The sequence below is a fragment of the Gobius niger genome (assembly GCF_951799975.1).
Source record: "Gobius niger genome assembly, chromosome: 23".
NCBI lineage: Eukaryota > Metazoa > Chordata > Actinopteri > Gobiiformes > Gobiidae > Gobius > Gobius niger.
This window is the reverse complement of record NC_136874.1, coordinates 5,954,660-5,976,930: the sequence shown is the minus strand read 5'-3', so window position 1 is coordinate 5,976,930 and position 22,271 is coordinate 5,954,660. Positions and strand designations below refer to the sequence as shown.

Sequence of the window (22,271 nt, the reverse complement as noted above, 5' to 3'; positions counted from 1 at the left end):
TTCAAACAAATGATACACATCCAAAAGAAATTAAATGGAAGGAAAAAGAATAAATGAACATTATTGATCTGTTTGTTGGTTCTATAGGACAAATAAATTAGTATAGGTATCGAAAAAAGTATCAGTATCGAAAACAAAGTATCGTTAAAGTACCGGTATCTACATTTTTTTACAGTACCCAGCCCTACCAACTAGATGCTGTCCACTCTCTTTTCCTAAAAGTGTATAATCATATCCTAAAATACCACACAAGCTGCTATATAATATATAAATATAATGTAACTCAATTTGCAAAAAAAATGGTGGGAAATGGTGATAAATGTAGATGATAAATATGGAGCCCAAAAATATATCGTTTAACTGTTATTTATTGAAGTCGACATAGTATTTATCGTGACAGTCCTAGTAGGAGAGAGGTTTGTTTTGTTCTGAAGGAAACAGTAGGTGATATTTACCTGGTTGTTGCAAAAGGGCTTGTTCCATGTTAGGAGGTTAAAGCTTTAGTTTTAGGCCCGAACTCGCCTTACGCCGACTCGACTCTTGAAGGAAATCTTTTTTTTGCGCCACTTTTATCAAAGCGACCGTGCATTCTAGTACATTTCAGACAACCCTGCTTCGTACACGCCAGTATTAATGATTTTAAATGTTGCACATGTGTCCGCCCGCATGATTTTGAAACTGCAACTCCCAGCATGCACCTGTCGCCGAAACCAAATTGCTACGATTCAGGTTTTTTCTTGCGTGGTGTGTCGACTGGTCTGGGGCCTTACGTGTAAGCTAGCACTGTTTGATTTGATTCAAGCCATTGTTGTACATTCGTTTGACGGGATTTTGAGTCATTGATATCTCAGGCATAAGATATATTTTGAGGGAAAGCCACTTCATTTTGTGTTTTTACTGAAGTTTGTTTGTGTTTCTATGCCATACTTTGTTAGATCTTGGCTGAAGTTGTGTCAAAAAAAAACTCAATTTGGCATTAGAGCGAATTAAATGTGATTCCAAATTGAATTTCCAATAAATTTTGCCAATCCCTACCCCCTGCTGCTACTCCTAACACATGTAACCCTTAACGCACTTTTAATATTTGTATTTGTCTCTATTTTAAGTCAACTGAAGTATAACTAAATCTAACATTATTTAACTTGTGTTGCAACTATATTGGCTAACATTTGGTCGTGATATTTAATTTTTCTTTTTTTTTTACAAGCGCACACCTGTGTTTATTATGCATTTTTGTTTTTCCACACTGTTTTTAGCAACGATTAAAGCCTTGGTTTTACATCATAGGACTAACGTGTAACATACAAACTGTCGAGGTGTTAGATGTAGTGCTAGCAAAGGTCTTTTCAATGTCATCCTCCTCTGTAAGCTGCCCATGGCTCATAATCAGTTGCCTCTTTTTATAAATAAAGCTTTGAGAAAAAAAAAATGTTTATGTATCTTTTGTTTAGTCAAAAGTCAAAGAGTAAATGTAGTCTTAGTCTTTATTACTGTAGTCTATTTATTAACATTATTATTTGATACATATTAAGTGGGTTGAAGCTGGAAGAAGAAAACCTATGTCTATATAAATATATAAATATCCGAGGCCATGGTTCTCCCCCGGAAAAAGGTGGTTTCGCCTCTACAGGTCGGTGGGGAGACCTTGCCTCAAGTGGAGGAGTTCAAGTATCTCGGGGTCTTGTTCACGACTGAGGGACGGATGGAGCGTGAGATCGACAGACGGATCAGTGTGTCAGCAGTGATGCGGTCGCTGTATCGATCTGTCGTGGTGAAGAGGGAGCGGAGTCGGGGGGCAAAGCTCTCGATTTACCGATCGATCTACGTTCCCACCCTCACCTATGGTCATGAGATTTGGGTAATGACCGAAAGGACAAGATCGCGAATACAAGCGGCCGAAAAGCGCTTCCTTCGCAGGGTGGCTGGGCGCACCCTTTGAGAGTCGCTGCTCCTTCACGTCAAAAGGAGCGAGCTGAGGTCCCTCGGGAGGTGTTCCAGGCATGTTCTATTGGGAGGAGGCCTCGTGGAAGACCCAGGACACGCTGATGGGCCTATGTCTCCGAGCTGGCCTGGTGTCGCCTCGGGGTCAGAACAGCTGGAGGAGGTGTGTGTGGGGAAGTCTGGACGTCTCTGCTGACACTGCTGCCTCTGCGGCCCTGGATAAAGCGGAAGAAAATGGATGGATGGCAGCTCAACGGGATCCAACTACAACAAAGCCAATGGAAACAAAATGGAAACTAAAAAGTCTAAAGGTATTTCAACCTAGATAGACTGGGCAGTAGACATGGATTATAGTTAGTATGGATGGGTTAGTTAATTAGGCATGTCTTCCTGGACACTGTGGTGGTGGAATGGGAGACCGGTGAAGGATGTAGCAGGGAGAAGCCGTGGATTATAGAAGAGGTGGGGAAGGGGTGGAGGTGAGTCGCATGTTTATTGAATAGTGTGGGACCAAGTTTCTGCCTAGTGACTCCGTTTCAGCACCTTTCCCTGGACAGCGCCTACTGCAAACTATGGTATTTTTCTTGTGCTTATGCAATACTAGATAAATTCATACAAACTAATCATTTAAAATAGTTTCATTTAGTGCCTCTATAAATTGCGAAGACAGAACAACTTCTTTTATTTTTATTATTTCGAAAAGACAAGCAAGCAATGCAAAAATTGACAACAACATAATATAAAGTAAAAGCAAACAAAAGCCTCTGAAAACATTTGGACATATAGTTTGCAGCCACAAATTTACCATTAGGCTATGTGTTTACAAAAGCAAGGAAATAGATTTGGAATGATTTGGCAGTCGTGTAAATAAATTAAATCAATCATTTATAATTTCATTTAAGGTCCACTCAAGGTTTAACAGGAATAATTACTCTATAAATATTTGATTTTTGTTCGATCAGTTACATATTTTAATGCTATCAGTGCTTGAACTAAACTGTCCCAAAGCAAAATCTAGCCCCACGCCCACTCCGCTCCCCACCCCAAACGCGGGATAGAGGGGCTGGGTAAAATTCGCCCTGAAACTGTGCAAAAGAGTCAAGTTCTCGGCCACGCTGTAAAACGACAGCATCCCTCCCGACATGTCCACGAAGATCCCGACCCTCGGCGAGTACGTCACTGGGATGTCCTTCTTCTCGTTATCGTGCATGGCCGAGCAACACGTGTCCGAGAGCTCCAGGGTCCAAGACTGGGCGTTGTAGCCGAGTCCCGACCGGGCGTCCGCCCCCTTCCTGGAGATGGAACCGTAGGACACCCCGACAGAGGAGCCCCGGCCTCTCCACTCCACCTCCCAGTAGCTGCGCGGGGAGAACAGGGCGCTCGGGCACAGGACCTGGGTCCAACCGTCGAAGCGCTGGGGGGAGTCGGGGTACGGCTGGACGGAGGCCTGGAGGGAGGCTTTGGTGTTGCTTTCAGAGAGGATCAGGCGCTTGTGGGCGGTGTTGGGGTCCAGAGTTAAAGGCACAGCGTCTGAGAAATCAAGAGGAAATCATATGTTGACAAAGTTTCTCACATTACAGTTGGAGATGGTAAGAATTTGGGCTCGTGGCTACCAATATGTAGGGCTGTGACAATAGGCCTTATCGATTTTATGATATATCGCGATATTTTGTGGCATAGGTACAATACAGGGAACGATATTTTTAATTACGTCAGGCATATTGGCTGATCTATTCCTTTTGGAAACAGGACTGTGCTTTGCTGTGTATTTACATTCAGTATAACTGAATTTTTTAACCATTTTCTCCAGTTCAGCTTTACCCAAATCCATAAGGTCACAGCCTATAGGCCAGAGTAATGCCTCATTTGAAAGCTAAGACCTACAAAACTTATCTAAATGGATCTTTTTCCTTGTGTTTTCCAACACTTTTTTGACATCGCTTTTTTGTCACTTTGCTGTTGGTTTTTTTAGGGCATTTTTGTCACATTTCATAGCTTTTTTTGTCATGTTTTTTTGCTGTTTTTTTTTTTCATTTTGTCTTATTACACTCTCTAGCGTCCCAATTCTTCACAGGGTCGATATTGTTGTCACGTTTGCAGGGTAACAAGCTCATGAAATTGTTACAAATGCTGGTCAAATTTATGCAAAGTGTCCGGGTTTACAATATACTGTGGGATGACAAAACAAATTCCCATCCATTACTATTTACTAGTACATCAGGTATCATTTACTCACTACTACTCCCAAACTGAGAAGAAATATAATTTATGAACACTAGGTGGCAGCAACGTTTCAGAATTTTTGTTGCTGTTTGTGGTTTGATCAAGGAGAGACTTCATCTTTTCCCCCCAGTGTCAAGACTTACATTGGAGGAACTCCTCTCTGGATCTCGGCTCTGGGGCCTGGATACTGTCAATACTGATTTCTCTCACTATGTAACGAAAAAAAAAAAAAACATTTGGTCACTTAATTTGTGTTCTCATGATATTTCCCATGCACCCATTCGTACTTACATCCAGGGAAAGCTAGACCATAGTTCATAGTTTCTGTTGTGGGCGAGTCGTCCAAGAATAGTCCTGGATTCACTAAAATAAGTCAAATGTGCAAACGTTACAAACAAACTGCTTGGCAATGTTTAAAATAAGTGCTGTGTGAGTCAAAAACACACCTTCTATTGGTGATTCTGGCACCGTGGTCATTCCACCACCAACTGCCAGCACAAAACACAAAGACTTAGCTCGTCGTAATGCATCATCATTAACAATATCAATAAGAAATGGTTAGCAGGGAAATGCAGGAAAAAAATTACATCCATTATTTACAAAGTCTTACATGAGTTAGTTGAAACTGGAGTTGCTGGATTGGTTCCTCGTCGGGATCTGAAGATGCTGCTAATGGATGCCATTCTACTGAAACCTTGAAGTAAAAACAAAAGAAATGCTTTGATAAACACCAAAATGGCCACAGCATTTATTCATACTTAGGGGAAGGAAGATAAGGGACATAAAGCACCAGAGCCACTGTCCCTCCATAATCCCCCATACTTCCCACTTACTTCCACCTGACGTGTGGGCAGCAGTCGCGGGTTGTGGGTTGGTCTGTACAGGCAGTGATGGAGGAGTGGAATTCGAGGGGGCTGCCAGACTCTGGGAACTGGACCTGCTCCACAGAGATCGAGACTCCCTCCGGCTTGGCGTCGGACTGGACTTTGGGCTTGCACTGAGTCTGGAATTGGTCTCACGGACTAAAATCAGACAGATGAGAGGTTCTTAGAGTGGGGTAGAGTAGCCAATGCATTAACCCTAATAAAATAACACAGGAACAGCAAAACTACCTGACTCTCGCTCCTGCGCCCTCGGTCTTTCTCTCGGTCTGGGCGAACTATTGGCTTCAAGGGAATAAAAAGTTCAGATTTAGAGACTTAAAATACATTAAGCAGTTCCATGTTCCATTACTATGTTGCCTAACCACGTGGGGTGTCTCTACTCCTCACATCCGGACCCTTGTTGACCAAACCTAAAAACACAAATTTATATTAGGCCAGAGTACGTTTTTGAATGTATTCTATGTTTATGACGCCATTGTTAATATGCAGAAACCACATGTGGGTTCTCATGTACCCTATACCCAAAATAATGTCTATACCTATTCCACGTCTGTCTCCACTTCTTCCTCCAGATGACAGACTAGGGGTGGGTGCTGGGGAGCGATTATTTGCATTGCGAGACCCCAGACCAGAAAACACTGCCCAAAATATAAACAAAAAATCATCAGCATTCAACTTTATAGAAACATTTCATCCGAACAGGTACGATATTTGATAAACTCACATTTCAAAATGGCCCCTTTAGTCCCGCCCCGATTTCCTAAGGGGGAGAAAGATCACTGTTACAACGAAGCTCAGCAGAGAATCTTCAAAGTATTCATAAAACTTACCTCCCAGTGTGAACAAAGTGGTGTCATTAACTGCAAAACAACATGGATGGAGTTTAAATAAAATGACATCACACAAAATGAAAAATCAAACCGTTTCAGACCTTGTTTACTGATCTTTCCCAGCTCCTGGTTACAGAGATCTTCCACTTTCTCCCTTAGATCGAACACGGCGTCTCGTATCGGCTCAAAGGACGCCTCATGGTTCACTTGCACAGAGGGGAGGTCTCCGGACTCCAGGGGGCTGCACATGGACTCGTACGTCTGCAACAAACAAGAGAAGAAGAAGAAGAATAAGGCAGTACTGTGATCATGCAGATTCCCACCTGTAAATAGTGTATGTGGTCCTCGCAGCGGGACAGGTCCTTCATCTCAGTGTCCCGTTGGCGCAGCTCCTTTATCTCAGCCTCCAGACTGCCCACCACCTCCTCCGCCTGTCCCATCTTGTCCCGGTGCGCCTGGTCCATCATGTCCTCCAGAAGCTCCTGAAGACGCTCCATGGACTTCTGCAGTTCTGAGAGGACCTGCTCCGTGTCGCCGTGCGCTACGTCTATGGACCGCTGGAGAAAGGAAGCAGTGATTATAAGTATGTTTAACCTCTGAAACGGCTTTACCCAAATCTAAGAGAAAATGTGCTCGGTTCAGGCGGGGATTCATTATATTTCACCACACAGTAACAAACCTTGACTCCCTCCATCATCTTCTTCATGTCCTTCAGCTCCTGCTCCCGTTCTTTGAGCCGCTGTGAGTTTTCTGCCTGGACATCCCCAAACAATTTCTGAAAAAAACAAAACAATGAATCAATATCATTAATGACCAAAACATTATAACACAAAGCCGTACAGAAGTCAGCCTGAAAGACACCACGCGGTTAGAGGGCGGCGCTTTGATGAATGGGCAGGAATGAAGTCTGGAATGTTTTCCGTTTGAGACTAACTCAGCAGACACCCGTGACTCAACAAGGACAGTTGTCATTTTGCAAATGTATATAAATAGTGTGTGGACATTTATTTTTAGATCTCCCATTGGTGGACGCTCTCGTTTTGAGTTTAAACATTGTAGATATATTAACTTAACTGTTAGTATGAACTTAAAAACCCAGCAGATAGTCACTAAAAGTTATTATTAGTATATTAATAGGAGCCAACAAAGTAAATAACAGTGTTTTAGACACAGTGGTGGAAAGTAACAAAGAAACAAGTACAAGTACAAGTAAAAAGTACAAGTTATAGGTACTTTTACTTTAAGTAAATGCTATGATGACTTTTTTGCTATTACTTCACTACATTTTAGAGCCTGTATCTGTACTTTCTACTCCAGTACATTTTTAAGTATTTTATTTTCAAAGTGACCTCTCTACGATGAACTGGTTTAATCCCAGTTTAGACTTGCTTTAGTGGTTTACTCCTGTTTAGATCTGGTTTAGTCCTGGTTTAGTTCCTGTTTTTGACCTGATCCTTTACTTGTTTCAAACTGGTTTGATTCAAATGATTTTATGATGCACATTAAACTCTTAAAGACTTTTACTTTTTACTTATAAATTACATTTCACAATGCATACTTTTATACCTTTACTACTTAAGTAAAAAATGTTATCAGATACTTTTTAAGATACCTTTTTAAGTACATTTTTGGTCCTGCACTTTTACTTCAGAAAGAATATTGAGTGCTTCTTCCATCACTGTTTAGAAGTAGGACTGTTGATGGAGTAAACTTAAAGTGAGTGTTTTTGGAGGCTCCTCGTGCCAATGCTGATTTCTGATTGGACGAGACACGGACAGATATTTATGAATTGTACAAAACACTACAGACCCTAACTTGCAAAACAAAAATAGGTTTCCATCAAAAATAAAAAGTGTTCATGTCATTTTTGCTCTATTTAAGTCTGTGTTTACTAGAAAATGATTACTCAATTACTAAAAGAGTTGACAACTATTCCAATAATCGATTAGTTGTTTCAGCCCTATTTAGAAGTCACAAGTCATTGCCAAGCCCGGGTAAAAAATGAAGGATGCACCAGTAAAGAAGGGCATTTGATGTTAAAATGTTGCTCTAACGTGATGTTCCTCTTGCTTCTCGTCTGGCCTTTATTGAACACACATAAACCGCTCAGTTCCTTCTCACCTGCTTCTCCATGCGCTCTGCTTTGGTGGACACACACTCGTGGCCCTTGTGCTGATTGCTCGTGCACAACCAGCACACGAACATCTTACACTGGCGGCAGTAAAACTCCTCGAGGTACTTGTGAGCGGTGCAGATCTTCTCGGCCAAGTTCCCGATGGGATGGGAGAGCTCGTGCTGCTTCAGGGCCTTTTTCGTCTGGTGGGGCTTCAGGTGGGCCTCACAATACGAGCTCATGCAGGTCAGGCAGCTCTTGACCGCCGCCCTCTCCTGTCCTTTGCACATATCGCACGGCACAGCTGAAGAATGCAGTTTTGACTTGGATTTCGCCATCGAGCTCCTCATGGATTTGCGCACGTCCGACTCGAGGGCGCCTTTGCGTAATTGCTCCACAGCCTCAGCCAGCATGGTGTTCCTGGACAGGGAAGGCTTTGGGGAAAAGGCTTGGCGACACTGGGGGCAGCTGTAGACGCCTTTCGGGTCGTCCTTGCTCCAGTAGTCCTTAATACAGGCCATGCAGTAGCTGTGCCCACATGGGATAGTCACAGGGTCGTTGGGGAGGTCCAGGCAAATGGGGCAATTGAACTGCTCCTCTGTCCACAACTTGGAACTCATCTTGGGCTGTAAAATAGTAATTAAGCAAGAACAAAAAGTATTCCCTCAAGTGGTAGAAACAGGTGTAATGTCAGGATGAAAGTGTCGTCTCGAGCCAAGGCTAGAAAATAAAAGAAGGTGCGTGGAAAAGTGGGCGTGATCAAACTTACCAGGCGAGTTGAGCCGGGAGAACTTGTGTGGGTGAGAAGAATGCTTCACCACTGGGGAAGGAAGCAGAAGGATGGGCAGAGATTTAGTCAGAGTTGTAGGTCAAGGTCTATTGGCAACATTGTTTTATTACACCTAAGGATAAAGCAAGTTTTTGATTGAGTGAGTGAGTGAGTGAGTGAGTGAGTGAGTGAGTGAGTGAGTGAGTGAGTGAGTGAGTGAGTTTTTTTTTTTAACTTATGGCTTTTTTAAACTAGGCATGAAGCTGGTTATATCCATACACTTCATTTAGTCTTTAATAAACAATGAATACTAGTAAAGCAGGCTCTTCTAAAGCAGCGATAATCGTCACAGAAGAAGCCGTCCATGCAAAGTGTTTCACATGGGACAATTTAGATTCACTTCATACTCAGTGGTCATACGATGCATAGCCACAGCTGCCCTGGGGAAGGCTGGCAGAAGCAACCTCACTCTCTCTTGCTACAGCTTCCTCTACAGAGATTAATAAAGAGTAACTTAACTAAACTTAACATAACTTAACTTAACTCAACTTAAGCCACACATGCCTTCTATTGTTCTGGCTAATGGACGTTCACTGGAGAATAAAACAAATTAACTGCTAAGCTGTTCCCAGAAGATGATGAAAGACTGATGTGGAGCGGAGGGAGCTGCACAGGAGGAAGCAGGACACCACGCTCTGAAACAGGGACAAACCCAAGAGGCGCTGCACCGTTTCAGAGGATCACTGAAGGTTTCCTCCGGGTGCTACGGTTTCCCGGACCTCCTGGTCAGGTCGGACCACAATGGCAGCGTGGCTCAGGATAAACACCTGAACACTATTTCGTTGACAAAAGCAAAGCACTTACTTACTTACTCACTTACTTATTTATAGATGTATCTTCCATCTGTCCCTTTTTGTTCATGTGTGGAAGAAAAAAGTATTGTGTAATGACATGACCAAATAAATAAATAAATTCCAATTCACTCCTTTCTGCATTGTGCTCATATTAAAGTCCATAACTTTGCATGCATATCCTACATTAAATATTTCCTGTGGTATGTGGCGATAGCATTAATCATGTACGAGACATTATCATTGAATTATTGTCTCTTATTTTCAAGCAAGCGTACAACTTTGCGTCTTATCTGGCAACCCCAGCAGCTTCCTAGTGCGCTGTTTACGCACATAGCTTGTAGTAGGCACCACGCGTTGCGCACGAGTTGTTAGGCGTCTCTCTTGTTTCCTTTTGGACCTAATCTCGATTTCTTGTCACATTGCAGCACACAATTTTCTCATTTTGTCGTCTTTTTACCTTGCATTTGAAAGTTATCTGGAGTTTATCGGGCGCACGAGTGGTTAAACATCATTGCGCGGTTGGCTTTTCGGATGCAGTGCGTGGTGGTGGTGAAAGCGGTGAAGTCAAGCTCCAGCCCACGGACGTCCTATCCTAAAACAACAGCGCCATCCCTGGAAGAAGAGGGACCTTCCCGGCGGATAAGGGGTTAAGGATTTTTGTTAGGGTCCTCCTGAAGTGCTTGCTCGTTGCCTCTTTCTCTCCATTGAAGTCGCCATGAACAAATGAATTCGCGGGGAATAAAATATCTCTTCCACAAAGGAGAACGAGTGCTGTGTTTCGAGCCCGATCCCACTAAAGCCAAAGTGCTGTATGACGCAAAGGTAGAGACTGCCTCATAACTAGCGCTGCTTTTATATTTTTGACATTTTAATGGGTGATTTTAATACATTTTAGTTGGCTTTCTTGAATATGGTGCGTAGATGCTGCTGCAGCCAATTCATTCAGTTGTAAAAGGCTTGCAAACGAAAATTGCTCTCCTTATCTGTTTCCGGGTTTGTTAGATAACACTTTATTTGCGACATGCATGATTCAATGCATTTTATTTCTTGTTATTTAGCCTATAATGATGCAACTTCATTAATGCTAAAACACCAATTTGCATACAATTAACTATTTCTCAATACAATCCACAAGTAAAGTGCTTCTTATAAAAGGATTTTAAGCCGCAAAGAAAGAATCTAATGGTATTTATGAGCTAGTTAGACATGTTCTCCTCCAACAGTGTGGAAGCTGTGGGGCAGCTAGCTTGTAGCAAGAAGCTAGTTGACTTCATACACACTTATTTACGATGTGCTATGTGTTTTTTTAAAGGTGCAAACTGAACAAACAAATAAAAGACGAACAAAGGGTTACAGCTGTCTGAGTATTTTGTGGCCATGCCTTGCTAAGTGGTGCTTCGGGTCTGTTTACCTATTGCTAGCCGGTTAGCTTGTGGTTTGCTAGCGTTAGCATCAACTGACAGGCAGTGTTTTTATGGCGTCTGTAAGTGTTTGATTGGATTTTTTATATCTATATATTATATTCCCAGTTAATATTTGGTTGTTAAATGTCCCACAGTACAAAGTTTTTCTTTCTCATCTTTACAACAAGTTAACATTAACTTTTATTGTCACCAAGTTGGTCCCATTCATTTTGTGAAGACTTTTTAGCTTGATTTCAAATGCGTTTTTTATTTTTATTTTTTTACTTTTGCTAATTTATTGTATGATACTAGTTATAGTTTATTATAGCTATATCTTTTCAACATCTCAGTCAATCAAATTGTAATGTTGACAAAAGACATTTTTTCCAAGATTTATCGGTAAATTCCACAGTTTGCATGAAGATCCGCCATCTTTGCAGCTGTTAGCATACATTTACATTGACGAACATTAGCTGAAAACAGTATAAAAACTGGAGAAAATAGCCGTGGAACAACATCCGTTAGCTGCTGAGTTACTGCTGGTAAATACATCTAACACACTGTGGTGTCCAAGTGTTTTAATGTGAACAATAACTATTTTAACTTTTAAAATCTCCATTAGTTTATAATTGCTGATTGATATAACATCACATTCCCGAACTCTATAGGCTTAAATTGTCTACAAAAAGAGCTTTTTAAACCTAATAACTATGCATAAGTTACTAAGTTTAACTCCACTGTCTTGCATCCTATTATGATTAGTTGTTCAGCAATTGATTGTTTAGGTGCAAGTGTACTCTTGCCCTGAGAGGGATTTTAAGGGGTTATAGTTGGTTTAGTGTTGGCACAAAAAGGCCAGACCGAATGCTTTGGAAACAATTAGCACTTAATAATTGTCCATGAACAATCTAATTGTCATTTCTTGCAGGTTCTGGATGCGTTAATTGGCTCAGATGACCATGGAAGGAGAGTCCCCAAGTACCTGATTCATTTCAATGGTTGGAACAGGAGGTAAGTGAAAATATTGTGTTGAACAAAAATACGTTTTTGGGATGTCCCGTGTGTAAAATTGCCACTTTCTGTTTTTTTTTTTGTCGTAGTTGGGATCGCTGGGCTGCAGAGGATCATGTCCTAAGTGACACAGAAGAAAACAGGAAATTGCAGCGTAAATTGGCACGTAAAGCTTTAGGGCGCATGTAAGGGGATTTTGTACTAAACTAAAATAAAAAATGATGAGTAGTATGAGTAATGATGTGTAGTTTTGTGAATTGTCACACAACGTTCTTATCTCTATGTATGTCTATAAATGTGTGTGCCTCGTGTTGTAGGAAGAAAAAGGCATGGGCAAAGAGGCGCCGTCGTCAATCCGATTCTAAACTGTCTCTGAAGACTCTGCCCAAAGAGGAGGACAGCGATGATGCGTGTAAGAAACCAATATGTATGTGAAATTTCGCATTGAACATAACACGTCATATTTCACCTTTGTCAAGTTGTAAATGGTTGTAAACATGTGGAAATATTTCAATCACTTTTTGCAACTTCGTAGGTTTGATTTCCTCCTCCGACAGCACAGACGCAGACGACTCTGATCCTGACTCCTCAAACAGTGAAGATAGTGCTTTCTCTGAGGATATAAACAAAATGGTGTGACATTTTTCTTAACTATGAAAGCTTTTTTTCTTCATATTTTGTAAACTATGCATCCTGTTTCAGAGGGTTGAACCTGACATTAACGTAAAGAGGGAGTGCGAGGAGAAGGCTATACATGTCGACATCAGCATCCCTGACATCCTCAAGAAGAAGCTGGAGGATGACTGTTTTTACATCAACAAGAGAAAGAAGGTATGACATTAGAAAGTAAATGATTCATGATGGACCTTTCATTTCGATTTGGTTTTTAACTAAAACCTTCGACTTGTGTGTTTAGCTGGTGATGGTGCCGTGTCAGACAAACGTTGTGCATATTTTGGAGTCGTACGTCAAACACTTTGCCATCAACAAAGCCTTTATGGCCAATGAGAGATACAGACGGCAGCAGACAACGAACCAGAACAATGTCCCGCAGCCTGTCTCTCCTGAAAAGAGGTAAGGGGCTCCTGGTTTACAGCTTATACTGGTTTTAGACTAGCTTAACCTTGATTCAGCTCTATTTTGGGGTGGGTTTAGTCCTTAGGTTGACAAACCGCCACTGAATACCATAGCTGTTTTGCCCCTTGCTTGCTAACTAGTAACTTACTGTTTGTTTCCAGTGAGGACCTGTGTAAGGAGATGGTGGACGGCCTGAGGATCACGTTCGACTTCACGTTACCCATGATCCTCTTGTATCCATGTGAACAAGCGCAGTTCAAAAAAGTCACCTCCTCTCGGCTATTCCTGGCCATCAATGAAAACTCTCCTTCCTCCAGCAGGTAGGCCATCCTGTTTTCTCTCATAAAAATAACAAAAGCTCTCAAATATTGTGTAATTTACTAATGTCGTCCCCATTTTATGCTTCTTCAGTGTTCAGAGAGAGAGGAGCCCCAGTCCTCCGGTGCACAACCCTGCCACCCCTCAGTCCACCGACAGCCAGCCGGCGCTCAGCGACGTCTCCACGACGACGCCCACCACTGTGACGAACCCCACGCCCAAGCGCAGGAGGCATCCTGACATGGACTGCATCAACTTTCAGAACCAGTCCCTGAGACGCTCCACCCGCAACACATCTGGTGGAGACCGGCCTGCAGAGGGCAGCAGCGGGGGTAATACTTTCTGACGTTAAAGTGCATAATGACACTTTAGGCACAATCTTTGCTAAAACACAGTTAACAAGATTTTGCTTAAGAATGTACCCAGTGTTCTTTAGTTTGGCCGTTTTTGTCATGTTTATAGGTTCACTTCCTCATTGGACACCGACAGGAAGTGACATAGAAGAAGGTAAATAATTGTAATAATAATAACTGTTGCCATGCCGACCACGTTAAGTCTATTGGAAATGAGTCAAACTGATATGGAATGTTACCTTCTATGTCACTTCCTGTCAGCAGCTTAAAAATTAAAAAAAGAAAAGAAAAATTACTTTTCTGCTCAACATTTCTCATAAAAATTGCTGCTTCACTGAAATAAACTGATAATTATGCAGCGGATGAACTTACAGCTGATGTTATCCATCTAAATAAGTCATCAAAAGCATTCAAACCTGTCATATACACTTTAACTCTCTTACTAAAATCTCCCAGTATAAATCCTAATCGTGAAGCACAAACAAATTCTCACTTTTACAAAACATGAATATCTATTTCACATGTTAAGTGCTCCTAAATACAGCAAAATCACTGGCAAAGTCTGTTGATATTGTTTTTCCACATTTTTTATATATGTTTTTTATCTTATGTGAAGGTGGTGGCAGCGCAACAGCATCTCCTCAGACGAAGCGCAGGATTGTGGACAGCCCGGCGCAGCCAAAGTTTTTCCTCAACCTTGAAAGGAGTGAGTCAAAATGCATCAGATTTGCCATAATGCTGCATTTTATGTAATACAATGGAGTGGTTTTAGCAGCTGTATTGAAATATATTGAACAGAGACCAGAGCACAGTGTTGTAGTAATCTCTTTTCACCAGAAGATGGTGCTGTTGCTCTTCTTGTCTTGTTGAGGCAGAAACTGCACATTTCTCCTGCATTTTCTTGTCGCCAAAACTCCTCTAAATTAATGACCCTACCCCTTCTTCCTCCAGAGACTCCGGTCCACAGCGGCTCGTCCTCCCCTCTGCCCTTGACGCCGAACAAGGAGCGCAGTGGGCCCTTCTATGGACTGGAGAGCCGGCGGAACAACGAGCTCAATGAGGTGAGCAAACCGTTACCGCCGGAGTCCAATTAGCCCGGGGGGGAAATGTACAGTATTTCACCCAAGGACACAGGTCTAATGAAAGATAAAGTCTATACGAAATTGGTCCCTAATGTAAGAAGGTGGTCAGTAAATCACGGGACGGGGTGAATATGCATGCATTAAACAAAGTGCTGTAGTTATGTTTTTCATGAGGATCTGGTTAAAAGCTCAAAAAGGATGATTTTGCTTAGTACAGGCCAAGCAAGATGTTTTCACAGTAGTTTGTTGGTGAAGTTTGGGGATTTTTGTATTTATACCATCATGTCTTGCTGTTACTGTTATTATCAATTTGATTTGACACTCTCCAGGGTACACAATAAAAAACAACGCTTTGCTAACTTTTATGGCCGACTCTCTGCCCTGCTGCCAGGTTTTGAGCTGGAAGTTAACTCCCGATAATTACCCTATGAATGACCAGCCGCCTCCGCCGTCGTACCTCTATGGATCACAGCACCTCCTCAGGCTTTTTGGTCAGTTTTACGACGCCATTTTGATCTTTTTTTACGCAGTTTCTAAAGGTTATTGCACTGTTTTACTGTTTTGTTTTTTCAGTCAAACTTCCTGACATCCTCGGAAAGATGCAGATCCCAGAGAGGAACCTGAGGGCGCTGATCAAGCATTTGGAGCAATTTCTCAGGTAAACACTTTTTAGAATTTGTCAAATAGACAGATTTTGAAGGTAAGTATTTAACCTCTTAACCCCCACCAGCAGAGCACATTGTGTCCAGTTGGGCTTTACCCAAATTTAAAAGTTCTTGAAAAGCAAACATCTATATAGCGACAAAAAATGGACAAGAATGTGGCGAAAAAGTGACAAAAATGTGGAAAAAAAGTGACAAAAAATTGGCAAAAAAGTGACAAAAATGCAACAAAAAGTGACAAAAATGCAACAAAAAAGTGACAAAAATGTGACAAAAAAGTGACAAAAATTAGGCAAAACAGTGACAAAAAATTGACAAAAAGTGACAAAACGTGAATAAATAGAAAAAAAAAGTGATCTGCAACAATGAGGAAAAAGATCAGTTTAGTTCCATTTTGTAGGTCTTAGCTTTCAAAGTGGAGTCGCTCCAGTCGAGAAGCTTTTAGATTTGGGTAAAGCTGAACTGGAGAAAATGCACTTGGTTAAAGCGGAGGTAAAGAGGCTAAGCTAAGTAGATGAAGCAATGGGCATTTCAGCTTTCAAAGATCAAAAATCAAACTAAACTGGGCAAAATGCATACAACAATTGATGATGAGTAAGGAATAGTTTTCTGTGTTTGTTCATCTGCAAACTGGGATTAAAGGTCTTTTTACTAGATGTTTTTATTTTAAAAAAAATGAAGCCTTTAGTCTCCTGTAAATAAAGATCGACACAAACTGCCCCACAGAATATCATAACGAAAAGCCAAAGCAGCAGAAGTCAGCGCGGCTCTGGTTTTTCCGAGCGGAGAGAAAGAGAGGAGCATGTGTCTGCGCGCAGTGATGAGCGAGCATTACACAAGCGCACGTCTAATCTTTTAAATCCTCCGCAGCGATCTTCGGTTCAGCCGGCCCCAAACCTCAGGGATTTAGGTCCTGCAGCCTCTAATCAAACTTCTGCCACGCCGGGACGGGCCACTCGGTAGCGCTGTGGAGCAGGACAAGCTCAGGCACACGGGGAAACATAAACAATCGGGATCTGAAAATGCTTGATACAATAAGTGCCTTACAGAGGACATTTCACCCAGAAACTAGAAAAAAATATATAAAGAATAAAGTATAAGCAGTAGTTTGCTCCTTAGACCTGACTTTCATAACCAATATACTGTTTGATAACCCTCCTCAGAAACAGTGTCTAGTGTCTTGATGTTCTTGTTCCGCAGTCTGTCTTTAAGTACTTCAGATAAAACGTATCGAACCTGCTGTTACTCGAACTTTCCCGTACTCCTCCTTCTCATTTGTATGTATGGTAACCGTTACATTTCTGCACCGCTAGCACTTCGCCAAACTCTGCTGTGTAGGACATCCTTTTATGTAACCCAGTGTCACCCAACAGTAAATCAGAGTCTTCCCATACAGCGTAATGGCGGCTCCTATAGAAAGCTGCTTGTTTAATCCCATTTCCTCCTCATTCTGGACTCGCTCTCATGTCCCTTTGTGGAACTGGAGATTCTTCCTAAAAAACTATATTCCGGGCGATGACTAAAACGGTAGGGTCCGCCGGGAAAGACTTCGCACTTCTATTTTGAAATCAGCGGCAGATTGCACCAAACTGATTGATGTGAGGGAAGTGCAAAGCATCCTGGGGTTTCGGACTCGGGTGTTTTTTTTGTGTGCTTGTGTACTTCCTCTGTCTTTTTTTGTCTGGTAAATCCAAACTGAGGTTCTGTTTTAACGACAAGTAGCATTTGCAGTGAGAGAAGACTGACATATTCCGTTATTAAACCTGCCATTGCTTGAAATAATAATAATGAATTGGTAAAACATCAGAAATTACATAAAGTAAATTTTGAGATTTTAATGGCTGCAATTGACTCTGCATAACTTCAAATCATAACAACTCCACCCAAGAAGTGACTACCTGTTTCGATCCAGCACGCCAAAACAAAAGCACCATCTTATTCATTAGTTCAACTTTCTTCCTGCATAACTATTAACAGACATAAAATTTAATTCTATACTTGTAATGTTGCAAGTTCCTGCTGAACTAATCAATGAGACAAGCTGTGTGCTTTTATTTTGACGTGCTGGATCGAAACAGGAAGTCACTTCTTGGGCGGCGTTGTTATGATTTTAAGTTACGCACAGAGTCAATTCACTGTATGGTCAAATTAGAAAGAAAAGCTCTCAAAGATTGTTTAATTTCAAGAAGTCACTTCCTGTTTTGATCCAGCATGCACCATCTTATTCATTAGTTCAACTTTCTTTCTGCCAAACAGACAAAACGCTTCAAATGCATGTATTTAATTATATTCTTGTAATGTTGTACCTGCTGAACTAATCAATGAGACAAGCTGTGTGCTTTTATTTTGGCGGGCTGGATCGAAACAGGAAGTAACTTCTTGTTTGAAGTTTAAAGTTATACATAGAGTCATTTATTTAGGAAACATAATCCTGTGCAAACTAAGTATCCAATATAAAACCTACAAGGCCAGTAATTTAGAGACTTTAGAGACAATTTCTCTCGTCTTTCCCTTCTTTTATTATAATGGAATATAATTAGTTTTGCCCTGTATATGGTAAAATCTGACATTTGTGGAAGAATATCTTTGTGTGCAGTGCATCTAAAAATAAATCTGAGCTTGTAGTTGCTCCCTGGAATCCTGTCTTTGAATAATTGTGACTTTAGGAATGTGTTGGAGAGTTTTGCCCATAATTGTTCAGCAAACTAGTAAAAGAAACCAAAATGTGATGAAACTCTCACGTTCCAGTCATCCTTACGTTTTGTATGTCAACAATGAGCTCGCTCTGCATTGTCGCCGCCTTCACTTCTGCTCTGATGAGGATAATTTGTTTGCATTGAGATTAGGAGGGCCGGTGGAGCTAAGATGAGATGGCAAGATTTAGCGGATTTGGCCCAGTAGCGGATACTAAGAAGATCCCGGATTAGTTTTTCCTCACTACTGATTAGATAGGACAGAGCGGGATAGGCGGCGTGGAGGGCGGGCAGGGGCAGCGGGGGTGGATTTTTCACTTTGCCACATGAATACGGCGGACGAACTGATTGGTAACGCTATAGGAAAGTTAGATCCCTTATGTACACCATCTATACGTCCGGTGGAGGGCAAAGGCTGCTGGGATTACAGTGGGATGAAGCAAAGGGGATGTCGAGGAAAGTGACTCTTGAGATTGGTCTTGTAGTTGCATTTTGCCGTATGTTATGTTGGACGATGTAAGTGGTGGGAAAGGGGAGGTTAATGGACAGAGTTATCTTGATAAACCCTATGAATCCTTTGCTGTAAAGATTCTGAACACTGCCTTGGATCTGGCAGCGCTGCAGTTATTCAGGTTTATACGAAGGTTATTCCATCGGGTTGTGAAATACTGCCTCTGAAGCATGAGACATCATTTTCAAGGTTCCAGAACGTAACCCCAATGAGAATCTTTGAGAGTTGCTTGAGAAGGCTTTGTGCAGTGGTCACAATCTCCCATCATCCGTGCATTTTCAATTCAAAGGAATTCAACGCCGGGTGGAAATAAATCATGTGACATTGCAGAAGCTTATTGGAAACAATGCAGCGAATGCGTGCCGTTTTCAGAGCTAAAGGCTATGAAATATTACTGTGTGTGAATTCTTTTGGGAGCAACTTAGTTTCTAGTACAGGTGTAAAAAATAGAGGTTAGTTGATGTACAGGTGAACTGTGAAACTGATACATGATAGAGATAGATATGTATTGCCTTTATTTGTTATCATTTTGATTGTTATGGCTCAGCTTGTAAAACTCCCAATATATTAGTGTCACATTTTAAGTTGAAGTGCACTTTTGAACAATATGCTAATTTTCCGTGTTACCTCTTCAGAACATAAAGTGTTTTTTTTTGCATTGTGAAGAGCTCAGTCAGTGGTCGTACCTTCTTTGGCCTCAAGGGAGTTGAGAAACTTCACGATGAAAATTGGTCAATAGTTTGTGCACCTCAAATCGTATTTTATGTTTTAGATATGCTCATAATTTAAGAACCATAAGAGATAGATTTTGCAAAAGGTTCATACTGTGTTCTTAGTATAAACTATTAAAGGAACAGGCCACCATTTTTACATACTGAGATATGATCTTACCTCAGCTTGGACGAGTTGAAACTGTCTGGTCTTTGTGCCCTCAGTCACGCAAAACGATCAAAGATGATGTTAGCATTTGGCCTCTCCCAGCATATTCCTAAAGCTCCAAACGGGGGTGAAGTTGGAAGCTACCACACTCTTTCACGGGCACGAACAAAAGACAGGTACGCATCAACTTGTTTAAGCTTAGGTAAGAACATATCTCAGTATGGAGGAAACAGTGGACTGTTCCTTTTAACGATTGTTCTTTAAGTAAGACTGAAGGTTTTACTAGTTTCGATCTCTTCATGTGATCTCTGAGGGAGATCACATGAAGGGATCAAAACTAGTAAAGCAGGTAAACAAACCTTCGCTTACATAAAGAATAATCGTAGCATAAGAAATGGAGACTTACTGTTTTTTTTTGTTTTGGAATCTGCTGATTTTTGTCTTTCAAACCAGCCCCCTCCGAAGTACCTACTAAACAGGAATGTCCTGAATAAATCATCCCTATGCCCTGTCGGTCGACCTCTAGTAAAAAAGCGTAGACAAACCTCAGACTTTTAAGTGTCTTACAAGGTCGTTTGCATCTCAGGAACAAACCTTTTTTGTTTCATTCATACATTTTCAAAACCCACTGCAAAAATACCACGCGACAAAAGCTTGATTGATGTTTTCTATCAACTACTGACAATATAAACACAAATTAAAGTCCGTCCTCTTTTACAAATCTTTATTTAAAAATGCCCGTACTAGACGTTTCAAGGAGCTTTTTACTTATCAAACTAAATGTCTCCAATCTTCCCACCTGTCTCCACTTCCCCGCCCCGTCCTTCTCCCGTAGGTTTTTGGCCGAGTTCCACGAAGACTTTTTCCCTGAGTCCGCGTATGTGTCTGCATCGGAGGCCCACTACAGCATGAAGCAGCCGCGGCCAATTTACTGAAGCATTTGTCCTCATTTAAGATGCCACCTACCCCTTCACCTCGCCTGACTTTAGCGCTTGACAGGAGTCCACAAAAGGCTGCCGAAAGTTGGATTTTTTTGCGCTTCAAACCTTGGCTTTCCGCTTGTTGCCTGCTTGTAGAAAACCCTAGTGCGGTTAAAGCTATGTACTGCTTTCCAAAAACAACTCAAGACACCAAAAGGCTTCTGAAAGTTGGATTTTTTTTGCTTTCCGCTTGTTGCCCTCTTGCTGAAGATTCTTCTTTACGACTGCCTCTTATTCTACAAAAACAATCTGAAGGACGACGATGTTTAAGTCTCCGCTTGGACCTCAAAAGCTAGAAGAGCTAGCTCGACATTAAGGCCAAATGGGAACTCGTATGTTGCTTATTCTTGAACACTTGCGAACTGCCATTGTTTATCTGTACTACAAGTTTCGTTTCATGCTTTACCAGTTCCTTAACCTTCCTTTTGCTAGACACTTGCCTTATCTCGGCTGTCAGATTAGTTTAAGCTCGTAGTTTAATATTCTAGTTTGTTTGTAGTTTGCCTTCCGTCTCTTCTGAAAGCCACATTTTTCCGTACAACCCAGTAAGTAAATCTTTCTGATTTGAAATGTTTAACCTCATTCAGGCCTCGTTTGACATAAGGTGTAATAACTAATACTGCATATTGGTCATTTATGAAAGAAATCCGTTTGCTTCTTGTGTAAAGTTGTAAATACCTCATCGATCTACTTGAACAGAGAATAGACATTATCTATTAGAAACATGCTCTTTTTGTTGTGTGAAGATTTTGTTCAGTATTTTTGTCAATAAAAGTTATTTTTTTCTAACATTGCAGTATTTTCTATAACTGTATTGGTTGTGTTCTTTATAACAGATTGAAGAGTTGATTATTGAGGTGCAGGACAATCTATTTTTTGTATAGACTCTCCTACACGGCAAGTAAAAACTCACAAACCCAGTGGGAGAAAAGAGAAACCTAAGGGAGGGGTGGACAGACTATAAATTAGATGTACCCAGGGCCGATGAGAGTCCCTTTGCAGACGGGGCCAAGACCATGGACGAACCTTGTTGGAGCTTCAGATCTTGTTTTCCAGTCCCAGTTGAGTAGGGATTTCTCCGCAGACTGAAGACTGAAATACTTCAGTCCGGTCATCTGAGACCGAGGCCTCTCCCAGCGGGGGGTGGGACAGAGGGACGCCATGTGAATAGTGATGAACAGACTACAGATAAAAGAATGTTGTATCAGTTGAGGCTGTAGGTTAGAGCTATCACACCTGAAGCTTATTCGAAGAGGTATGTTTTGAGCCTCGTCTTAAATTTAGGAGCTGGCAGTTGATTCCATAAAACCTGAGCTTGGTAGCTGAAGGCTCTCCCCAGTTTATGATGAATTTATCTGCCATAACTGGGTCTATCCACATTAAACAAACGCTGGAGCAAAGTTTTCTTATGCCTGTGTCTGCAATAAATGTGTGTTAGTTCGATAGTGGTGACATTCTCATCCAATCACACAGGTGCGATTGATGCAAGTTGAAAGGACTTTAAAGGAACTGGCCACCGTTTTAGCCTCTCCTCTCCTCTATGGGGCCAAACGGAGGTGAAGTTAGAAGTGACCAAGCTCTTCTACATTTTCCCTATTTAAATACAGTTACGTGAGTAGTTACACAAAAGATTTTCTGTGCAGAGAATTCTCTTGGAGTGAAGTTATTACTGACGTCAAAGTGCTCCT

At 41.5% G+C, this 22,271-nt stretch overlaps 2 protein-coding genes across 5 annotated transcripts; one reads left to right on the top strand and one right to left on the bottom strand.

Annotated features, from left to right (window-relative positions):
* Positions 1 to 2,895: 2,895 nt before the first annotated feature.
* trim25l (tripartite motif containing 25, like) lies at positions 2,896 to 10,166 on the bottom strand. Its single transcript, XM_079582014.1, has 17 exons — positions 10,072 to 10,166; positions 8,761 to 8,811; positions 8,000 to 8,617; positions 6,558 to 6,653; positions 6,202 to 6,435; positions 5,980 to 6,139; positions 5,879 to 5,908; positions 5,773 to 5,808; positions 5,588 to 5,686; positions 5,411 to 5,458; positions 5,277 to 5,330; positions 4,998 to 5,186; positions 4,775 to 4,858; positions 4,611 to 4,652; positions 4,456 to 4,527; positions 4,308 to 4,373; positions 2,896 to 3,471 (listed from the first exon to the last, which is right to left on the bottom strand). The coding sequence occupies exons 3-17, from the start codon at positions 8,609 to 8,611 to the stop codon at positions 2,900 to 2,902; spliced, it is 2,394 nt and encodes a 797-aa protein (XP_079438140.1). The 5' UTR covers positions 8,612 to 8,617; positions 8,761 to 8,811; positions 10,072 to 10,166; the 3' UTR covers positions 2,896 to 2,899.
* LOC306982189 (MSL complex subunit 3-like) lies at positions 9,946 to 21,289 on the top strand. Of its 4 annotated transcripts, none has more exons than XM_079582035.1 (15): positions 9,946 to 10,436; positions 11,946 to 12,028; positions 12,118 to 12,213; positions 12,346 to 12,440; positions 12,564 to 12,661; positions 12,731 to 12,859; positions 12,945 to 13,102; positions 13,267 to 13,425; positions 13,517 to 13,755; positions 13,886 to 13,930; positions 14,393 to 14,482; positions 14,728 to 14,837; positions 15,250 to 15,349; positions 15,432 to 15,516; positions 20,439 to 21,289. In XM_079582035.1, the coding sequence occupies exons 1-15, from the start codon at positions 10,338 to 10,340 to the stop codon at positions 20,536 to 20,538; spliced, it is 1,686 nt and encodes a 561-aa protein (XP_079438161.1). In that variant the 5' UTR covers positions 9,946 to 10,337; the 3' UTR covers positions 20,539 to 21,289. The 4 variants fall into 4 exon arrangements, with proteins under 4 accessions (XP_079438161.1, XP_079438160.1, XP_079438163.1 ...); XM_079582034.1 differs by having other exon boundaries at positions 12,346 to 12,455; positions 20,439 to 21,288; XM_079582037.1 differs by lacking the exon at positions 13,886 to 13,930 and having other exon boundaries at positions 9,947 to 10,436; positions 20,439 to 21,287.
* Positions 21,290 to 22,271: the final 982 nt, after the last annotated feature.

Excerpts from the sequence above, each read along its gene's own strand:
- trim25l (XM_079582014.1), bottom strand. The coding sequence starts at position 8,611 with ATGAGTTCCAAGTTGTGGACAGAGGAGCAGTTCAATTGCCCCATTTGC. Across the intron at positions 5,809-5,878 it reads CACTTTGTTCACACTGGGAG|GAAATCGGGGCGGGACTAAA; the intron begins GTAAGTTTTATG and ends TCTCCCCCTTAG. Across the intron at positions 5,687-5,772 it reads TAAAGGGGCCATTTTGAAAT|TGTTTTCTGGTCTGGGGTCT; the intron begins GTGAGTTTATCA and ends TATTTTGGGCAG.
- LOC306982189 (XM_079582034.1), top strand. The coding sequence starts at position 10,338 with ATGAATTCGCGGGGAATAAAATATCTCTTCCACAAAGGAGAACGAGTG. Across the intron at positions 12,029-12,117 it reads TTCAATGGTTGGAACAGGAG|TTGGGATCGCTGGGCTGCAG; the intron begins GTAAGTGAAAAT and ends TTTTTGTCGTAG. Across the intron at positions 13,426-13,516 it reads AACTCTCCTTCCTCCAGCAG|TGTTCAGAGAGAGAGGAGCC; the intron begins GTAGGCCATCCT and ends ATGCTTCTTCAG.